This window comes from Typopeltis vanoorti, chromosome 19 (genome assembly GCF_054136105.1).
Source record: "Typopeltis vanoorti isolate ZY-2024b chromosome 19, IOZ_Tvanoo_1.0, whole genome shotgun sequence".
In the NCBI taxonomy this organism is placed as follows: domain Eukaryota; kingdom Metazoa; phylum Arthropoda; class Arachnida; order Uropygi; family Thelyphonidae; genus Typopeltis; species Typopeltis vanoorti.
This window is the reverse complement of record NC_143567.1, coordinates 97,844,188-97,866,086: the sequence shown is the minus strand read 5'-3', so window position 1 is coordinate 97,866,086 and position 21,899 is coordinate 97,844,188. Positions and strand designations below refer to the sequence as shown.

At 35.9% G+C, this 21,899-nt stretch overlaps 1 protein-coding gene across 2 annotated transcripts in view; it reads right to left on the bottom strand.

Annotated features, from left to right (window-relative positions):
* Positions 1-1,247: 1,247 nt before the first annotated feature.
* The window catches only part of LOC150096381 (calcium uniporter protein, mitochondrial-like), a 147,687-nt gene continuing 127,035 nt past the window's right edge, over positions 1,248-21,899 (bottom strand). For both annotated transcript variants that reach the window (XM_090409152.1, XM_090409153.1), the window contains one exon: positions 1,248-8,267. In XM_090409152.1, coding sequence (XP_090265278.1) covers positions 8,049-8,267 — 219 coding nt within the window. In that variant the 3' untranslated portion in view covers positions 1,248-8,048. The remainder of the gene's footprint in view (positions 8,268-21,899) is intronic.

Genomic DNA, 21,899 nt, shown 5'->3' with positions numbered 1-21,899 from the left:
ATTTCTGAAATATATGACACTTTTCAGACCGAGTTGATCTGAATTATTCCAGAATTTTAGTATGCAGGAACGCTAATAAAAATCTAATCAAAACAGCTGTCCTACTTAATCTCTAATATTTTGATAATAAAAATAACCATTTCCTTGGATTTCAATATAAAGCACTGACTCAAATAAATCAACTGAAACATTATCAATACAATGGCAAATAATATAAAACTGAATATAAGAATAATGTCATATTAAAAGTTTCTATAGTCCACACTAAGCTATATTAGATGAATAAAAAATGACAATATCAGTAAGCAAACATTCTTCAAATATACAGCTTGTTTGATCTGTAAACTCCTTCTAGAGAATGTCCATCAGCTTTCTAATAAAACAATCCATTCCCAAACTTCTATTCCACATGTCTTTTAATTAAAGATTAATCCTGCAGCATCATGTAAATTAAAATCCAGTTAATGTAAAATAAATTACATTAAGTATAACCAAATAATCTAAAGCTATAAAATATCACACTTTGCCAGCCTAAATGCTACATTTCAGCTCTTAAAAATATATATTTAAGTGCTTTTCATGAGGTTCAAAAATTATAAATAAAAAAAAAAGAGTAAATAATTGAAATTTTTAGCTTAATATACATTATTTAATAGCACAAATCAATTCCCAATATTCTCTGGTACTATATAAAAAGAAAATGTTTAAAGAATGGTTTATTGAAAAACACATTAAAACACTTTATATGAGTATCTTTTTAGTTCAGATTTTTAAATATGAATTTGTTTACCTAATCTTAAAATTTAGTATAAAAAGCATCACACTAAAAGATAATTTAAGATTGCATTTAGAAGCCAAAATTCAGAATTTTTTTTGTTGTTGTTGCTAAAATTATAAATATAAGTATTCTATAAATATTCTAAACATTCTATTAAGCATTCAATGACATTTTTTAAAAAAAATTATCCTGCTTAGTTTGAATTTTAGTTCAACTGTTCTCAACACAACTTATTGATGAACATATTTTACAGCAAAAGAAAAGTTATTATTAGATGCATTCAGATAAAGTACTATTTAAACTTGTGGTTTATCAGCATATGAAATGCATATAAAAATTAAATCAATTTCCATTCTGAAGTTCTTTTGAATGCAGAAAATGTTTAATCATTAAACTTGTATAAAAGATTTTAATGAAATTTATTATATAATAATCAGTCTTTATCAGAATGGCACAAAACAACAAATCTGTTATAATTCCAAACTTTATATAACAACCATAAACTGTATTTCCATTACAATACAGATGCAAAAAGGAATCCTGAAACTTAGCATTCCTTTCTGACAAAGTGATATACCAAACTCAAAATACTTGTCAAGAATTGCAAAAGGCAAACTAGGAAGAAAATTGATATCCAAAATAAAAAGGATGATGATAAAACTTCCTAAACACTGCAAAATACTGTATGTATGTCTTTTTCTTTACACACACAAACTAGCATATATTAACAATAAAATATTCACCAGATATAAATAATGAGTGTACATGTACTAAGTATTTATAATTCCTAAGAAAAATGCATATTTTAAAGTTTATTCAGTTGAAACATTAGCAACAAATGTTACCCACTCATTTTAAATGTGATAACCAATTTTACTACATTTTTGAAAGAATTTTTATGCTTAGAAAAACAGACCCATCCATGATTATTTTAACCATACAAAAATGTTTATTTAAATATTAAGAGCAACTTCAAGTCCAAAGATTTACATTAAGAATAAATTAAAGGACTGAATACAAGCTCTATTTTTTTTTTAAGGATTGGGAGAACTGCATGACATTTCAGCTTTTATATAAAATGTACAGCTTAAATGAAGGCACATGGCATCATTACTAGAGATGCCATCCTTTCTAAAAATATCCCTGGATAATAACTCTCTCAGGAAATCATACTTTCCACTCAAAAAAAAAAAAAAAGTTAGCAAACATAAAATATAAAAATCCATCAACTATAGAATAATTAATATAATAACATACATAAATACCAAATTGAAATATCCATATAATTGAATAACATTAAATTCCATTAAAATGTGCAAATGAATCTGTTAAAATACTTCCGATATCACAGATTTAACAAAAAAAAAAAAAAAAAGTACTAGCATATTTAAGAAAGATATTTTCACAGGAATACCTATTACCTCATAATTACATGATTAAACTATAATACATAATATTAAACAGTTTCCCATGAATGTATATATGATACAGACAGACCCTGAGATGTGAAAATCCATACTTAAGAAATTCCCAAGATACACAATATTTACACATAGTGTTTACATGAAAATAGTATGCATAAGCCAAAGCTCAGTCCCACATGCTGCATCATCCCAGTTCCTGCATGTTTCTTGTTATGAACACACCTATATAGTGCTTAATTTCATATTTTTTTTATTTTTCTAATTATTATTCACAATTACTGGTGGTAAGAGTGCCCTCAAATCAAAACATCAACCATGTTGAAAACATATTGCAATAGATCTAGAGATGAAATTACAGATAATAAAGAAATATGATGGTAGACAAAGCTTATCAGGTATAGCATTTGAACTCAGTCTTGGAGTATTGACAGTAAATACCATAGTCAAGGATGGCACATATATAAAAGAACATATTAAAGGAACAGCCAGCATGAAAACAACCATAATAACATACAAAATGTTAAGGTGCACTAATAGAGATCGAAAAATTGCTTATGATATGGATGGAAGACCAGATCCAGAAACACATTTCTTTGAGCCTTATGACAATACAAACTAAGGCAAGAAGTTTATTTGAGGACCTTATGGGAAAATAACCTGAAGGAAAACAGTCATTTGCACATTTTAAAAATTGTCCTGGCTTTCATAATGTGCACATATCTGGTGAGGCCGCTAGTGGCACTACTGAAGCAGTCACTTTTTCCAGAGTGGCTATAATCCATAATCAACGAAGGCCATATTCACTGAGAAAATATTTAATATGGATGAAACAGGCCTGCTTTATCAAAAAATGCTATCTCACACCTATTTCTGTAGAGGAAATTACTATGCCAGGACACAAAGCATCAAAAAAACAAGGTAACACTTTTGCTTGGGGGAAATGTATCTGGAACATGCAAGTTGAAACCATTACTTGTTCACAACTCCAAAATCCCAAAAATATTAAACAGTGTCACCAAAGCAACACTTCCAGTCAATTATCGATCCAATCAGAAATCATGGATAACTCTAGCATTATTTGAAGCCTGTTTACCAACCTGCTTTATTACTGAAGTAGAAAATATTACAATGAAAAGACATTCCCTTTAAGATACTGTGTATTTTAGACAATTCTCCCAGCCATCCTGTCCATTTGGACGATTTCCATCCCAACATAAAAGTTGTCTACCCTTCCACCCAACACTACATCATTACTCCAGCTGATGGATCAGGGTGTTATAGCAAACTTCAAGGCGTACTATTTACAGAGAAATTTGCCCAAGCAATTGAAGCACTGGATACAAATTCTGAAATAAACACTTAGGGAATTATTGAAAAAGCCTGGGAAGATGTTACTCCAACAAGTTTGAAATGAGTGTGGAAAAAAATGCTTGCAATTTATGTATTTAATACAGGATGTTTATCATTTTTTTTACTATTTAATATTTCTGCATGACATTACATGTTTATTTTTTGCATGTGCATTTGGCATGACAAAGTCTATTATAAAAGTTCCGACTTGCCTATATTTTGACTTGCAAAAGGAGTTGCAGAATGGTCTACTTATGCATATCAAGGAGTGTCTGTGAAATTTCCAATAGAACTTTCTAAAATTTCCAATAGAGCTAATGATAACTGTTTTTGTTCTTACCCATACATAAGCTACAAGATATTATACATTTCTCATAATGAATAAATGGCTATAATAAACTTTCAATAAATGGCCATGATAGTATGCCTATCATTAAAAAAATGTATGCAGAAATGACAGAATGCAATAAAAATTGTTATTTGTCAGTTCAGAAAAGACAGAATTCTTTTTTGATACTACTTTCATTTCTTAACAAGAAATAAATATAAACAGAGTTAAATAGCATGTTTGTGATAACTCTAAGAACTTTTAGCTTTCATTTTTGCATAATTATTGAAAAGAAATCCTGTCTAAGTTAAGAAAACATGTCTAAAAATGCTGATGGTAAAACATTTAATCAAGTTATGAAATAATTAAATTTGCTTACATTATGAAGTAAACCTCATTACTATTAAAACTAGACATAAAACAGCTTTTCATATTTGAAATGTAATTAATGCTATATCTTTTCAATGATTTAAGTTAATCTGTCATTCTCTACTCACTCCCCCCCCCCACCAAAAAAAACCATTCCCTTTGTTTTTTTTTTTTTTCTTTGTGTAAATACTAATCTTTACATGCTGATCTTTATTAACATCAAGACCTCCATGGAGTCAAAAGACACATCATGGGCAGTCCACTGACATATAAAGCTCGCTAAACCATACATGCATGGAGGGTGGCTGAACCATGGAATGCATTGCCTGATAGAGTGGTGAGAGTGAGAACAGTCAATGAGTTTAAGGAGTGGTATGATATAGACTTTGTGTTTCCTAGAAGGGACCTCCCACGATGAGTCTTGATAGACTGTTTCCTAGGAAGGACCTCCCATGATGAGTCTTTTGACTAAATGGAGGCCTGAATAATAATACCTCTGATTAATTCAAAGTTTCTTACCACACCCTCAGACAATGCATTTCATTCATCTCTTTATGCAAAGAACCTATTCCTCACTTCCCCTACTCATGCCCATCTTCTACCCATTTTCTACAACATTAATCCAGTAACAATCCTTTAATAACTTACATGTCTGAATCAAATACTTCTCTCCCCCCACCTTCTCTCCTCACAATACCTACATATATTTCCTAACTTTATCTTCATACCCTACATTCCACAAAATGGAAACTGATATTTATAAAGCAACTCTGTTCTTTTATAAAGATCAGCACAAAGTGCAGTCAGCAGATGGCAAACAGAAGTTAACAGAAAACTAAAATTAATACTTTGTTTAAAACTAAAATTAATAATTTGTACTACGTACTTGAACTACGAATTAACTTACGCTTATGTTAGTAGTCGCTGATACTTTTATAGTTACTATATTCGGGATGAAACTCTTTGATTCCGATCTTTGAGTTTCTTATTCGGTTTTAAAACAATCTGGGATTTAATATCCCCTTAATTTAAATAAAATTAATATTTTTATTAAGTAGTACTTAAATATCAGATTGATCTAACATCAGATTGATGTTATTTGCCATTCATAACAGAAGTACAGTTTATATGCAATGACTATTCAAATGATAGGTACTAAGCATCAAGCTATTTTTCAACTTTTTTAAATGTTCTTATTAGTAAAATTTATCAGAAAAGGACTTAGTTTAATTTGTTGTTCCAGAATATTAATTTTTATATTATAATGATTTTTTTTTAATTTAGAAAAAGGTGTCAAAAATCTTTTATCTTTAAAGTCATTTTTAATCATCTTTACAGTATTTTCCTGACATGATATTGTTCAGCAGCAGTGGCCAAATGTCTATCTGCAGACTGGATCTGACATGTGATGCACTGCAGCCCAGTCCATAAAAAAGATCACTGAATTATGTGTAACTGTTTTTCTACAGTATTTGTTTTTCTTATTCAGAAACTACTATTAATAATTAGATTTGTGTGTGTTACAACTTGAAAAATGGTGTAACAGTTTCATATAAAAAGAAAAATTTTGTATTGAATCCTTTCAATCCCTGATCCTCTTTTCTAAATCTGTATTTAGAAAAGTGGTCTTACTCTAATCTCATGAATCTTGGGTCTGGTGCTTCAATATACATAAATTAGCTAATGGCCTTTGTTGCTGTTAGTATAAAATTTATAGAATAATAACAGTCAAATAAGGGATTTTAAAAACATACTAGGTTTAGATGAAATTTTAAAGATTTTGGATGACAAGAGATTTTAAATATTGTACCATTTGTTCTTATGTTTCTGGAGAGATAAACATACTGCAACTTCTTCAATGCAAACCAGTGCAGCTCACAATCAATTCCATTCTCATCTCATTTAAATATACACATTATAATGTGAACAGCTGCTACTGCAACTGTTTGCGGTTCGATGTCCTATCCTGACAAACTGAAAAATTCCATGAAATATATAAACACTAAAATGAAAAAGATGCAGCAGATGAAAAAATACTGCCCAAAAGTCCAATCTTCACAGGACATCTAAAGTTAGTAATTTGGCATTTTTGTTGTGAAGACAATATTAAAACTGGAAAGCATGTAAAGTCAATGGTTCATATTTTAGCATGAAAATAAAGCAACAAGCTTACGGGTTGTGTGTGTGGGGGGGGGGAGCAGTAATAAATGCTTAATACATAACTGTGCCTGTATCGCTATCTGACAAATTCCTTTATCTTATATTTATTTATTTAACGAAAATGGGTAACTAAACAATAACTAAACCATTCTATTATAAAAATAGTTAAATAATACACATGGTTATTAATGCAAATAAGAAAACAAATACAAATGTATACATTTTACAAAAGTGAGCAATTTGATATTATGATAGATTATATTAGCTATTGAAAAAAATAACTGTGAGCACCTTTAAAATGATACAGTCAAACCCACTTATAACATTCATAAATATAACAATTTTCCATCAATAAATAATTCTGTAGCCACACTTAATATCACAACAGATTGGTGAAATGATCTATCAGTTACAACTGCATATTTCATTCTGCCAACTTGAGTGGATAGTATATCACTTTGCAAACAGGATGTAGGTTCCAAATCACACAATGACATGAATGTCTGTGAAAGTGGAAGATTATTATTGCTTAATGAAAGCTTGATAAGGTTTGAAGAAGTAATATATATCCAGTGTACATCTAGATTATCCCTACGTAATCTAGATATACTTTGCAGAGCTTACCCACATGCTGAATCCAGTTTAAGTTCATTCTTTTATGTGTGTGTGTGTGTGTGTGGGAATTCAAACCTACAACCTAAAGTGATAAAGCACAGACTTTATCCACTTGGCCCCAACTGCCTCAATAAACACTTAAAAACACTAATTTTGTAAATTTCTTTGCTATATGAATCTCACATCACCTACAGTGCACTATTCTATTGTATATATTAATAATGTAGGTAAGGAAAGGGTTAAATATCTGAGAACCTTGCCTAGAGAAGACCCAAACATGGAACTTTTATCACAGTTATATTATGATTCTAATAAGCATGGGGGGGGGGATTCTCACACTGGGCAATGAGACTTATTTTCCCCTAAAGGCATTCACAAAACACCGATAATCATGATGGGATTGAATCTCACAACCTGCTGGATAGAGAGCTAAAATACTAACAATCAAGCAAGATGACTACTATTGAGGCAAATTAACCAAAACAAACTGATAAGTCAAACCAGCAAAAAAAAAAAAAAAAAAAGTTTTAATGTTTAATCTTGTGTTGAACACTACTTAATTTAATAAACTTAGAGTAACAAATTCTTTTCTAGTTTCTTGCTGACAGAGTGTGGTTTTATATTCCATAAACACAGTATTAGTTTATATATAATATGGAATTGAATTTGAGGCTCTTATATACAGCTTGAAGTTAAAATAATAGCAGACAAAAGAAAATACTGATATACAAACCACTTTCTAATCAAAAATTCATCCTACATATCCATTTGTATCTTTTTTCATTAAATGTTATAATTGGGTTTGATTACAGTTTCCTTCACAAACAAATATGAAAAGTTATCACAAAACCATCACAAGTCTAATGTCAACAAAATAAGTATATAATAAGAATCTCAAACATCAAACATGAATTTGCTTAAAACTTCCCTTGAATATATCAATTGAAGTGTGTTAGTTCCTTTGCATACTTGTAAAATAAAATAAAAGGTAAAATCACAGTTGAAATTAATCTCCATCTGAAGGTTAAGTGGTTGTCTGGTTTGTACGTCTGCAATTAAGTGTACTTTCACGTAATGGTAAATGCAACTGCAGAGGATCTCTCAATCGCCTTAAATCATCCTCAACTTGTGAAATGGAATCCTTGATCCTGTTGTAATGCCATACATCAAAGTCATGTTTCTGGGCACTTTTGTGAAAAGCAAACAAGGATTTTCGATCCCACACATCAGGAAGAACATATTCCTGCAATACAAAATATATAAAGTGAAAAATTATCTATTTTTATGTATCAAAATTTAAGTCTACAAATGACAAAGTTTGAGTTACATGTCAGATACAAAAAGTCATTTACCAATTAATATCTAGTATTTAAATCATCAAATTGAAAGAGCAAAACTGAAAAGTTTATATTATTTTACTATAATCTAAATCCCATTTTCAATGATTTTATGTAAGCTTGTATATACTATTGGTATTTTCAAGAATTAGATGACAACATATACAGTGGTGTCGAAAAGTTAAGGACGAACTACATTTTTACCTGTATATGAAAAAAATTTTCATGACTAGTCAAATGTGGACATAAAATTGCCAGCATACTAATAAATTATATTACACAAAAAATGTGTCATAAGTTTCATACAAATTAAACTGCAATAGGTATTTGGCAAAAGTTACAAATTTCCTAAGTACGTATTTAAGGAATTAATGTACAGTGCTTACAAAAAACTATGCAGAGAGACATTTCAGTATGGAATATGTCCACCCCAAACTGCAATGCAAGCTCTCACAACATCATGCCATGCTTAGCACCAAGTGATTCAGGAATTCTTGAGGCAAACTAGCCCTCAGAGCAAGACCTTGTTTGTTTTCTGGAAGGGAATTTTGAGCAGCATGCATCTCCCTATTATTGCAGCATTTCTCAACCACCAAGGACCACTAAAATGCCAAAAACAATTCTACAGACCACTAAGTTACAGAGGCGTAACTGGGGGGGGAGTACCGCCCTGGGCAGCACTTTTGTGCGTTTAAGAAATCTTGCCATACTGTCTGCCAATAAAACTATATTGTTGTTCGCTTCACCCCTCTTTTATTATTCATCATTTTGCTACTACAAATTTAGCGGCAGAATGACGAATAATGAAAAGGGTGAAGTGAACAACAATGTAGTTTTATTGCTTCTGCCTTTGAACATTCTAATGCTATTTGTTGGTTTTTTTAAGTCTCCATTTGATTTCAATAATTTTTATTGAATTATTCAATTCAATAAAAATTATTGAAATCAAATCTTACTTATTCAATTTTAATTTGTTTTGTTTGGATAATTAAAAAATATATATTTATTCAATTAATTTAAATCCGTCTGCGGACCACCTGTCCCATCGTCGCAGACCACAGGTTCAGAAACACTACCCTATTGCATCCGAAATGTTGTTCTATGGGTTGAGATCTGGGAGTGTGCTGCCCACTCAATTTGATTAATATTCCCTGTCTCTAGAAGTATATCCTACTGCTCATGTACTATGTGGCACTATCATTCATAAAAATGAATTCTTCACCTATAGCACCACAGAATAATTGAACATGATGATCAAGAACTTTATTGTGATATCGTTTACTAGTCAGTCCTGTTTTTTTTTTCTAGCATTTGTAGCTCAGTGTGTTTATTAAGCATAATGTCTCCTCACATCATGACCCCAGCAACGCTGTGTCTATTCCCTTTCAGGATCATTCTCACAATGGCAAGCAGTACCACTTTCATACCAGATCAAGTGTCATCTAGAATTGGAAGAAAGACTAAAACAACTCATCTGTAAAGAGTACGTTAGACTACTGGTATCTTGTCCAATTTTTATGGATACAACATCACAGAGAAGCTGTGGATAAAGGGGGACACAGACTACAGGCCTTCAGGCATATAGGTCTACTTGTCACAGATGGCAAAAATCTGTCTTTATGCCTCATGGTAGATCAAGGGCGACCTCTTAGCAAATGTCTGGAATACATTTCATTGGTTTGAAATGTTGCCTGTAGCCGGATAGAATGATATGCAAGATTCCAAACTGGCAATCTCAGTAATTCTTCCCTGAACAAAAGATTTCGAGCAGAAAGCGGATACACATCCAAATCATCTAGATATCTTTGAGACATTATAAGACATCCAAGTTTGCAACTTTGTTCCTTCAAGAAAAGAGCTTCCATCAAACACAATTCGCTTAGCGCAGGCTTTTGTGCTTTATCTTGTATAACTAAAGATTTGGAGCAGAAAGCAAGTACACATCCAAATTTTAAAATCAGGCACAAAAGGGTCACGTGGTAGCACTCAACCCTTTTGTGCATGATTTTAAAATTTGGATGTGTACCTGCTTTCTGCTCCAAATCTTCAGTTATACAAATTGCCACAAACTAATTCATCTGAATTTGCAGTTGGAAGCGTTAGAAAGTGTTCATCCTTAGGTTTTAGACACCAGTGTATAATACAACTATAAAAAAAAAAAAAATTTACTACTTTTATATATTTTGCAAAAGTCAAGTTAGCATCATCAAATAATATACACAAGTATAGATAATTGCAGACACTACCTAGTGTCTGCAAATAGTGAGAAAAAATACAAGTGATGCCTATAGTCCTAACAGAAAGCTTGGCCAGTCAATTTGAAGATCGAAGAATGAAAGTCTCAAAGATATATATCAATTTTTTCATTGCAATCTGTTGAGGTTAGAGTAGTTAGATGTGTCATAGATATAATGACCTGAAAAAGTTGATTTCTGGTAGGCCAAAGTGGAAATGGAACCATCAGCTCACCATCCATCTTAAAAATATGGCATTGTAAAATCTCTATCATCCATAGCACACGAGATTTGTTCCTCTGAAGAATCTCTAAAACAAGAATTGGAAATTATCAAAGAAACAGCTTTACTAAATGGATATAATCCAAAAATTACCCAAAAAATAATTAACCACTCCCCTACAACTCAACCCAGACAAGAAGCCCACAGGACTTCTTGTCTGGGTTGAGTTGTAGGGGAGTGGTTAATTAGCCCACAGGACTACTCCTATACCATATATATTATTATTATTATTACGTGACACCTCCAAGGAGCCCGAAGACTCATCGAGGGAGGGCAACTGCTCTACAACTCTGTCTCCACCACTCAATCCACCAAACAACGAACTGTAACTACACTAAGGCCATCTACCACCACTGGTATTTTCACAGACAATCACAAACATCCATGCCCATGGCAGGATTCGAACCCATAGCCTTTTTGGCTGGAGAGCAGATATACTAACCACGCAGCCAACCAGGCCAGTAAAAGCTTTATTTGTCCAATGTGGGGCAAATATTAAAAGCATCTCTGATATCTCACCCATGACAAAAATTATGAAAAAAATACAAACTTGTTAATACATAAATACATGTGGAGGGATTCCAATTTAAACATATGCGGTAATTTATTTTGAATGTCTGAATTTAGTTCCTATTGTTGTTTGATAATTGTACTCACAATGTCTTATGATACATAAGATGAAATGTTTACAAATTAAAAAGTTATCTACTGTGGTATACATGTTATTTTATAGTTATGAATACTCCACAGATTTCACTATACAAGAAATTTCTTTTCATAGTCCAGCTTAGCTTTCTGTATAATACTCAATTCTTTTTCTGTCCTGTGCTTTATATACAACTCTTCTCACTCTTATTCTCATGATATTCCTTTCACATCATCTCATGTTATGAATCTTTCACTTAATAAGGTTGCATACCCATTTCACTCCCATCCTATTTGTTCTATGAACTCTAGGGACACATTCAGATACAGCATTATTTTAAGCATCTTTTCAAAGCTTTCCATTCATTAACTGATAACATGGGATCCAATGGAGAATTCTACTGAGATTGTCATAATTTCTAGATGTAGTTCAGTTTGGTACGTAACCTGTCCTGATAGAAAAATCCATATAGTTGGCTATTTCCTAAGGTCAGTACCTGGAAATGAGACACCTTCTGATGCTATGGTCAAATGTAACACTCTTGTCCACAAGTTGCTTCTTTCAAGTGCTGCTTGAGAAAGTTGTCTCACAATACCTCAGTAAATTCTCTTTTGCTCTTCTACTCGATGTTTATTCAGATAATTTAAACCATCCATGATTATTACTCATTTAGTATCCCATCGGGATAATTTGGTGATGCATTTCTTTGTCCCTAGCTCCTCCAGGTCTGTAACAACACTCCATCACATATTTCATTCTGCCTCCACTTCACACCATATAGCTACATGGGATGTTAATACCATTATTGTTTTCATGAGTTTCCACTCTAAGTAGATTCAAGTCATCTGATATCATTAGTACTCATTTCTATCATGTGTCATTTTTAACAATACTATACCCTTTGCAATCAATTCCCATTATTACATCTGAACTCTGAGAGCCAGGTTTGACTAATGCCAATAATTTTATGCCACAACGTATTCACAAAAGCAACAAACTTAACCATTTTGTTTCTAATGTTCCTGACATTTGTGTATAGACATAAGTTACTTCATTTCTTTTTTTTGTTGTTGTTATACTTAATCCAGTCTGCTTGGCCCAGTTAGGCAACTTTTTCTTTTCCCTATAAAATCAAAACATCATTTACTTACTTCACAAAAATATAATCCTTACTTCAGTCTAGTAAACCTAAACAAAGTATTGTAAATATCCTAGAGTTTACCACCTATGGTGGGACTGTAATATTAGTGATGGAAATATCTATCGAGCAACTAACTGTAGACATGTCAGAGAGACAAGGGATATGAAACTATAGCGCTCTCTCACTGCATGTATTATCTTCAGTCAACCCTAAGTAGTCAGGAATGCATCTGAAATCCTACAACTATTACAAGAATGGGGGAGAAGTAAATCCAAACATTAATCTGTCTGACCACTTGTCAAAAGCCCGACTGACTGATCTACTTTGTAACAATAAGAATAGGCATAAGATTTCTAAAGTTAATATAAGGCATCAAGGTAGGGTTGGGGCTAATGAGGGCCTTAAATTCATGTACACTAATACTAGGAGTATTAGGAACAAGAAGGAAGAGTTTTTGGCCATGGTTGGCACTTCCAGACCACAGGTTATAGGTATTAGTGAAACATGGCTGACTGTAGATGATATAACTAGTGGGATTGAATGTGATGGGTATAGTGTGTTCAGGAATGACAGAGAGAATAAAATGGGGGGAGGAGTATTGTTGATAATAGCTGATGAGCTACAGCCAAGGAGAATAGAAGTTGAATTGCAGGATAGAGAAAAGAGCACATTTGAGGCCATTTGGTGTGAGATTGTGGCTAGCAGAACTAAATATACAATTGGGTGCTGCTATAGAACAGGTGATGGAAAAGATGGTGGTGACAGTATGCACAAGCAAATAGAAGAAATGGGTGGAAGGAGGGTGATTATTATGGGAGATTTCAACTATGGTCGCATTGATTGGAGTGAGGAGAGGACACACGGGAGGAAGGAACTGGATTTTATGCGGTAATTAAGGGATAACTATCTGCGACAGCATGTAATGGAAAATACTAGGGGTCAGAGAGTGCTTGACCTAGTAATTACATCTGAGGATTTGGCTGTAACAAATATGACCACATTGCCACCAATCGGTGAGAGTGATCATAGGGTCTTAACTTGGGAGGTGGCAAAAGGTGCAGAATTTTCAATTAAGACAGGGTACATGTGGAATTATCGGGCTGGAAAGTATGACAAGCTTAGGAGTTTGATTGATTCAGTGCCATGGCATGTACAACTGCAAGGACTAGAAGTTGATAGTGCATGGGAGGTAGTTAAGAAGTGCTTGCATGAAGCAATGGCTGACTGTATACCTAGAGTCCGAATAATAAATCAAGTAGGGGTTAAATGGATGAATAACACCATTAAGCTTGAGTTGCAAAAAAAAGAAACAACTATAGAGGGAATTTAAGGAGAAGGGTGACTGGCAGGCACATGAACGGTATAAAGCGCAGGCCAGAAGGGTGACGAGTGTGGTAAGAAAAGCAAAAAAGGATTACGAAAGAACATTGGCCATGCAGGCTAAAGAGAATCCTAAACAGTTTTTTAGATAAGTAGCAAGTAAAAGGAAAAATGTACATGGCAGATGGATTTTAAAGAATGCCGATGGTAGGGAGGTAACTGAATCAGTTGAGATAGTTGAGTTACTGAGTGAGCACTTTGCAAAAGTATATCATCCAGGTGGTGACATTGCAGAAACGAATAAACCAGTAGATTATACGGGAATTGTGGTTAATGATGCGGAGGTGAGTAGTCTATTGCATAACCTCAATGTCAATACATCTGTGGGATTGGATGGTATACCAGCTCGTGTTGTACGAGAAGCAGCTAAAGAATTGTCAGTACCCTTGACCATTTTGTTTAATTTGAGTCTCGGGTCTGGGTTAGTCCTGAGCGGGTGGAAAGAGGGGAAAATAGTTCCACTGCATAAAGGTGGTTCCAAGACTGCTGTTGTAAATTACCGACCGATTAGCATATCAGGAATCATTGTCAAGGTCTTAGAGAAAATAGTCAAGAGGAAAACACAAGATTGAATAGAAGAAAATGGGATACTGTATCGGGGACAGCATGGTTTTGTGAAGGGTAGGTCATGCCTCAGTAACTTGCTCACGTATTATAACACAGTGACGGCTGAACTGGATAAGGTTAATGGGTTTACGGTGATTCTACTGGACCTTGCCAAGGCCTTTGACAGGATTTCACATGGAATTCTAATCAGTAAATTGCAGCATATGGGAATGGACATAGGGTTGGTGAGATGGATAGGAGGGTGGTTGACGGAGAGATATCAGAGAGTGGTTTACTCGGGAGTAGAGTCCACAAGACGGCCTGTGACTAGTGGTGTGCCACAAGGATCTGTTCTTGGACCACTGCTGTTTAATTTGTTCATAAATGATATAGGAAATGATCTGAGAGGAACAGTTCATTTGCTTGCGGATGATGCGAATTTGGGTAGGGCAATAGTGAATGCAGATGACGTCAAAATTTTGCAGGATGATTTGGATAGATTGGAGGTCTGGGCTAAGGAGAATTGATGTCAATTTAATGTGGCAAAATGTAAGGTTATGCATTTTGGGGTGAAAAGATTGGCGGCAGTTTACTGCATTGGTGGAACCGTGCTCCAGGAAATTGATGAGGCACGAGATTTAGGAGTGTTGGTAGATAAGGAATTGAAATTTAGGGTACACATTGCAAAAGTGACCAAAACAGCTCATCAAATCACTTGGTTGCTGAAGAATACGTTGACAAGCAGAGACAAGCAGGTTATTGTTCCTCTGTATCGAGCCGTGATAAGACCCCATCTAGACTACTGTGCTCAGATTTGGTCACCTAGGTTTCTTCTTGATGGGGAGGAGGTGGAGAGGATCCAGAGGCGAGTGACCAAGATGATAGCAGGTCTGTGGAATGAACCGTATGAGAACAGGTTGAGGATTTGTGGGTTGCAAAAATTGGTTGATAGGCGGAGAAGGGGAGATATGATTGAGACATTCAAATTACTGAAGGGTTTCTATAAAATTAATTCAGAAGATATTTTTGAGAACAGGGCTGGTTGTGGGAGGACTAGGGGACATCCATGGAAACTGGGCAAAAGTGTGGTTAGTAAAGGTGTTAGAGCTGGGTTCTTTACTTTTAGAGTAGTGAATGAGTGGAATGCGCTCCCTGAGTCTGTGGTGGATGCTGTGACAGTGAATGAGTTTAAGGCGAGGTATGATAGATACTGTATGAATGTCAAATAGTTGTGATGAATATGATTTGGGGCCTCCCTCGATGAGTCTAATGACTCCCTGGAGTTGCCCGTAATAATAGTAATAAGATGCACAAAGCAACAGGCATATTATAATTATTATTATCCAGGCCGCCATGGAGCCAAAAGACTCATCATGGGAGGTTGTTTTTAGGAAACACAAAGTTCATCATACCACTCCTTGAACATATTGACCATTCTTGCTCTAACCGCCCTTTCAGGCAATGCATTCCATGGTTCAACCACCCTCCATGCAAAGAAACCACTCCTCACCCTCTTGCTCACAGTTTCCTTTCGTAACTTCCAGGGATGGCCTCTTGTCATCACTCCTTCCCACTGTTCAACCAAGTGAAAGAACTTCCCAGTGTCAACCCTGTAACCACCTCTCAACAGTTTAAAAGTCTCAATCATATCACCTCTCCTTCTTCTATCCACCAAAGTCTGCAGTCCACACTCCCTCAGTCGATCCTCGTAACTGACATTGTACAGGCCTGAAATCACTTGTGATCTGCCTCTGTACCCTTTCCACAGTTAATTTATCTCCTTCAAATCCAGGGGACCAGATCTGAGAAAAATAGTCTAAGTGTGGTCTGATCAGAGTCTTATACAATGGAATATTAACCCATTTATCTCTGCAGATCAATGTCCTTCACATCATCTGCAAACAACTAAATATCCCCTTGCAATCCATTGACAATGTCATTGATATAAAGGTTGAACAGTACAGGTCCCAGTACTGAGTCCCGTGGAACCACACTTGTAACCTTCTGCTTCCTTGATATTGTCCCACCATACACAACTCTCTGATAGCTATCAGTCAACCAATCCTAAATCCATCTGACTAACCCATCAGATGGATTTAGGATTTCCTATGTGCTGTAACTTAAATATCAGCTTATCGTGTGGCACCTTGTTAAACGGCTTTGTAAAATCCAAAAAAATGGCAGTATATGCCTTTCTCTCATCAACTACTCTTGTTACTTTATTATAAAAGGCTACCATATTACTAAAGCAAAAGCACTCCTTAACAAATTCGTGTTAAGGAGTGCTCTTGAACTAATTACTCCAAGACCTTAGCAACTACTGATGACACACAAACTGGCCTATAATTAGACATTTCCAGTCTGCTACCGCCCATGTGCAGTGGCGCTATCTTAACTTCCTTCCATTCCTTGGGTTACCTTTCCTGCAGCCAGACTTTTATTGAAGAACCAGGTCAACGACGCTGTCGTTTCTTTAGCACATTATCTCAAAACCCATGGTGAAATATCATCCAGTCACACAGCTTTACTGATATCCAGAGTATTCAGTATTTGGAACACACTCTCCTCTTGCACCTCTAAACCAGTGCTATCCCTCTAGTATTAAGTAAAAACCTGCTTCTCCAGGATGAAATACTCCAATAAAGTGCTCATTGAACAACTCCACTATGTCCTATGCATCAGTCACTCTATTCCCATTTTTATCCTGCAATGTCATTCTTCCACAATTATTTCTCCTCCTACTGGCCACATAGCTAAAAAATTCCATAGGATTTTCTTTGGCTCTTAGTGCCAATCTCTTATATTATCCTGCATCTTATATTCTTCGTGTATCTGCCCCTCTCCTTATATCTCTTCCATAATAACAGCCTACTATTGCTGCTAACAAATATTCCTTCACAATTTCCCAAGCACTAATGATATCCTGGCATTCCAATTCTGCACTCGATGGAACTGCCCCTAGTTGATACCTAACACTATTATAATCACCTACCTTATAATTCAACACATACGTTCCTTTTTCTTTATTACACCTGCATGTCTATTCATCTTCCAAGTCAAAACCACATGGTCACTCTCTCCAACTGGTGGGAGAGAGATGTCATCTCACTTATTATCAGCTCTTCTGATGCTATGACCAAATCCAAAACTCTTGAACCTCTTGTTCCCTCTATTACATGTTGCCTAAGACATTTGTCCCACAACAATTCTAGAAATTCCATTCCCTTATTGCTACATGCATTTTCCTCTTCCCAGCTAATACTGCTGTAGTTAAAATCTCCCATAACAATCATTCTTGTTGCACTTGCCAAGCTCAACTGCCTAAACATTTCCTGCTCCCTGGTTTGTAGCAACATCCTGCTAAATATCCTGTCTTGGCTACTTCTACTTCACACCATATGCTTTCAAAACCATTAGTGTCACTGCCTTCCAAAGCCTCCACTCTTAGAGGACATAAGTCATCAATTATCGTAAGCAGTACTCCACCACCACGTTTTTCTTTCCTATTCTGCCGAAAAATGATGTACCCTGCCACTTCAATTCCTGTTATTATATCATCCTCAGTCAGCCACATCTCAGAGATCCCAATAATCTTTGGCCAGGCTGATGCTATCAGCACCACCAATTCATCTCCTTTATTTCGGATACTTCTGGCATTAGTATAGAGCATAAAAATGTCACTGCTTCTATACCTATCATTGTCCCCTCTTGATCCCACTGGACTCGGTGTTATCTGATGTCGTTCCCCCAAGAGGCCACCCCTGATACCATCCACCCTGGGAATTCTAGTTTCCCCTGCATTGACACACTGACTCATTCAGAAAACAGCAATCCAGATGCCTTCATCCTTCCTCATTCAAATGCAAGTGGTCTCTAGCATACAGTTCCCTTCTGTCCTCAAACACTCTCCAAGCATCCACATATTCCAATCCTCTCTTCTGACACATTCTGGCTATTATGGTTTTCAGTATTACTGGTCTTCTGCTCATCACTATCATACTGGCAACAACACACAATCTTTCCTCTCTCTGCTTTTTCTTTTGCACAACCTCAAACAAGAATCTCAGATCTCTCGCCACCCAATTTACATTGCCTCAAGTCATTTCATCCATCCTTTCACCCCTCTTAACTGCCATAGCCATATTTTCTATCATCCCTCTTCACTGTTATTTTAAATTATCAGAATCCTATTTGATGCTGTATATTTGTTGACAATACATTATTCCTTAATGCTATGCTATAGTGAACAATTTGTTATTCATATCCTTTGTAATAAAGACAAAGCTATGCACCATATGCAACCCCACATACTCTTCCTGGCAGAAACTCAAATCTCACCTCCCCCCAGCATCACTTATCTCAACCTTCCAAAATATCCACTCTGACATACCTTGCCAGAGAGCACCCAACCTTGACCTACTTTGGTTAAAAATATCCCTTCTCCATTCATTCCAATTCATCTGCTGTCTCTATCGCTCCCCCAACACAACCAACCACCCTGAGCTCCCTAAAAATCGACTTCCACAATCCCACTTTCCTAACAGCGAAATCATCCTCCTAGGAGATTTTAACATCCACAACACTAGCTGGCTTTCCTCCTCCAGTTGTACATATTTGCAGGCAAAGATGCTGAAACATTTGCCATCACTAACAACCTTACATAACTTGTCCAGATGCCAACCAGAATACCAGATAACTCAAACCACTCCCCAAACACCCTAGACCTCTTCCTCACCAATGACCCCTCCAAATACACAGTGAAAGTAGTGAGCTCCCTGAGCAATTCTGATAACAACCTAGTGCTCATCTCCTCCCCCATGCAACAATGTTTACACAGACACTCCCATACAAGAGTAGTTTGGCACTATAACAGTGCCAAGTGGGACAGCCTCCGTAACTTCTAATGCCGCATTTCCATGGTTGGACTATTGCTTCCGGCCTTCCAACCCAAACATATGCACCGAGCTTATTACCAAAGTAATCCTCACCGGCATGAATACATACATTCCACATGGCACTCTGAACTTCCATTCCCTAACGAAACCATGGTTCTCAAAAAGATGTGCCAAGGCTGTAGAGATGAAACACCAGACATACCACAACTGGCTGAAATCAAGAACCTCATCCTCCTTTAAAGCTTACACCGAATCCTGTAACAGATGCAAAAAAACAATCAACGCTTCCAAAACAGAGTTCGAAAGAGCAAAAAGCAGGAAACTAGCAGCCTGTCCAAACAGCAGCCGAGCCTTTTGGTCTCTCGTCAAAGCAATTGGCAGTAACTTCTGTCCAACACTATTCCCACCCCTATCATACCCAGATGGCTCTACTGCATTATCACCCACAGAAAAAGCCAATCTTCTGGCCTCATACTTTGCTTCAAACGCATGCATAACTGACGATGGTAAATGTCCCCCAACCATTCCAGACACCCAACAACAATGCCCCCTATATCCTTGGCCAGGATGAGATCAGAAAAATACTGTCCAAATTAGATACAAAAAAGTCTCCTGGCCCTGATGGCATTACCCCAATTGTTCTGAAAGTTCATGCTGCAGAACTGACCCCTATCCTATGTCACCTATATATACTCTCTTACTCCACTGGAATCTATCCCAGAAACTGGAAATTGGCCTATATTCAGCCCATTCCCAAGAAGGGTGACAAGTCACTGCCATCCAATTTCCACCCTATCTCGATCAATTCCCAACTCTTACACTATCTTGAAGACACTCACCAAATAAATGACTGCCAGTATGATTCCACCCCCGCTGATCAACAGGAGGTCTACTCACATACATCACCCATCTCTAAACAAATGCTATGAAGAGGTTTGGCGAATCTCAAGTGGTTGTGCTAGATATTTCCAAAGCCTTTGACAGGGTGGGTCTGGCACAAAGGCCTACTAGGCAAACTACCATCATTTGGTCTGACCCAGGACTTCTGTAGTTGGATTGCCAGCTTTCTGTCTGGACACACACTGTGTGTGATGGTGGACGGCTCCCTATCCTCTCACCATTCAATTAATGCTGAGGTCCCACAAGGTTCTGTCCTCTCACCAACCCTCTTCCTGCTATGTATCAATGACCTACTGCAATTGACCTCCAACCCAATACACAGTTTTGCAGACGACAGCACACTACACTCCTCGCTTGCATTTGATAAGCCTTACCCTACACAACTCACCTCAACCTACAGAACATCAACCACCACCACCCTCAACTCTGATCTCCACGCCATCCTACAACGGGGTTCGGATAACCTCATAAATTTCAACGCCAATAAAACCCAGTTCTGTACTATTTCCCATAAAAAAGAACCTTTTTTCCCAGTATCCTTTTTGATAGTACCCAAATTCAGACAGTTTGAGATCTCGCTTCTTGGAATCACCCTCACATCAAACCTCTCCTGGCATAAACATATCACAACCATTGCATCCTCAGCCTCAAAAAAACTAGGATTTCTCTTTCGCTCAAGACGTTACTTCAGCCCCGAACAGCTATTAACATTATACAAATCACAGATCCATCCAGCTATTGAATACTGCTCCCACATATGGGATGGGGTCTCTAAAAGCTCTCTCAAAATGTTCGACTAAATACAGAGGAGAGCAATTAGACTTATCAATGATCCATCCCTTACCAACTCCCCCCCCCCCACTTTCACACAGACATATGGTCTCTGCAGTATATATATTCTACAAATTTCCATGGGAAATGCTCATCTGAAATATCATCAATAATTCCTCCGCTCAGTACTAAGCTCATTGGAACACGTGCAACTGCTGCACAACATCCCTTCACAGTACACTTAGAAACAAACAAAAGAAATTTTTTTTCCCTCTTCCTTCATCCTTGCAAACTGCTGCACTGCAGAAGTCTCCCACCTGCTGTGTTTCCCAAGGAATACAATTTAAAGTCATTCAAATTAAATGTAAACAAATTCCTCCTTTCCCAACCCACTACCCATACAAGGTACTAATGTACTATAGGTTGACCAATCAACCTCCTGTGTATGGACTCAACATTAAAAAAAAAAAAAAAAAAATATATATATATATATATATTGTAGCACATTCCGCTATTTATTCTGGATTAGTCACAAACTTTTGCCCACCCAACCATATACATATATGAAAAATAAATATATAAATTCATAATGAAAATCATATATATTCTTTAATTCTATTACATACTTGACTACAGTTCAGAAGTAACTGATGGGGCTAATCTTAAGCAAACAAGAAATTGAATAAGAATAGTTTGTAATAAATGTCAAGAAATCTGATGTTTATTTTGTTCTTTTTATGATT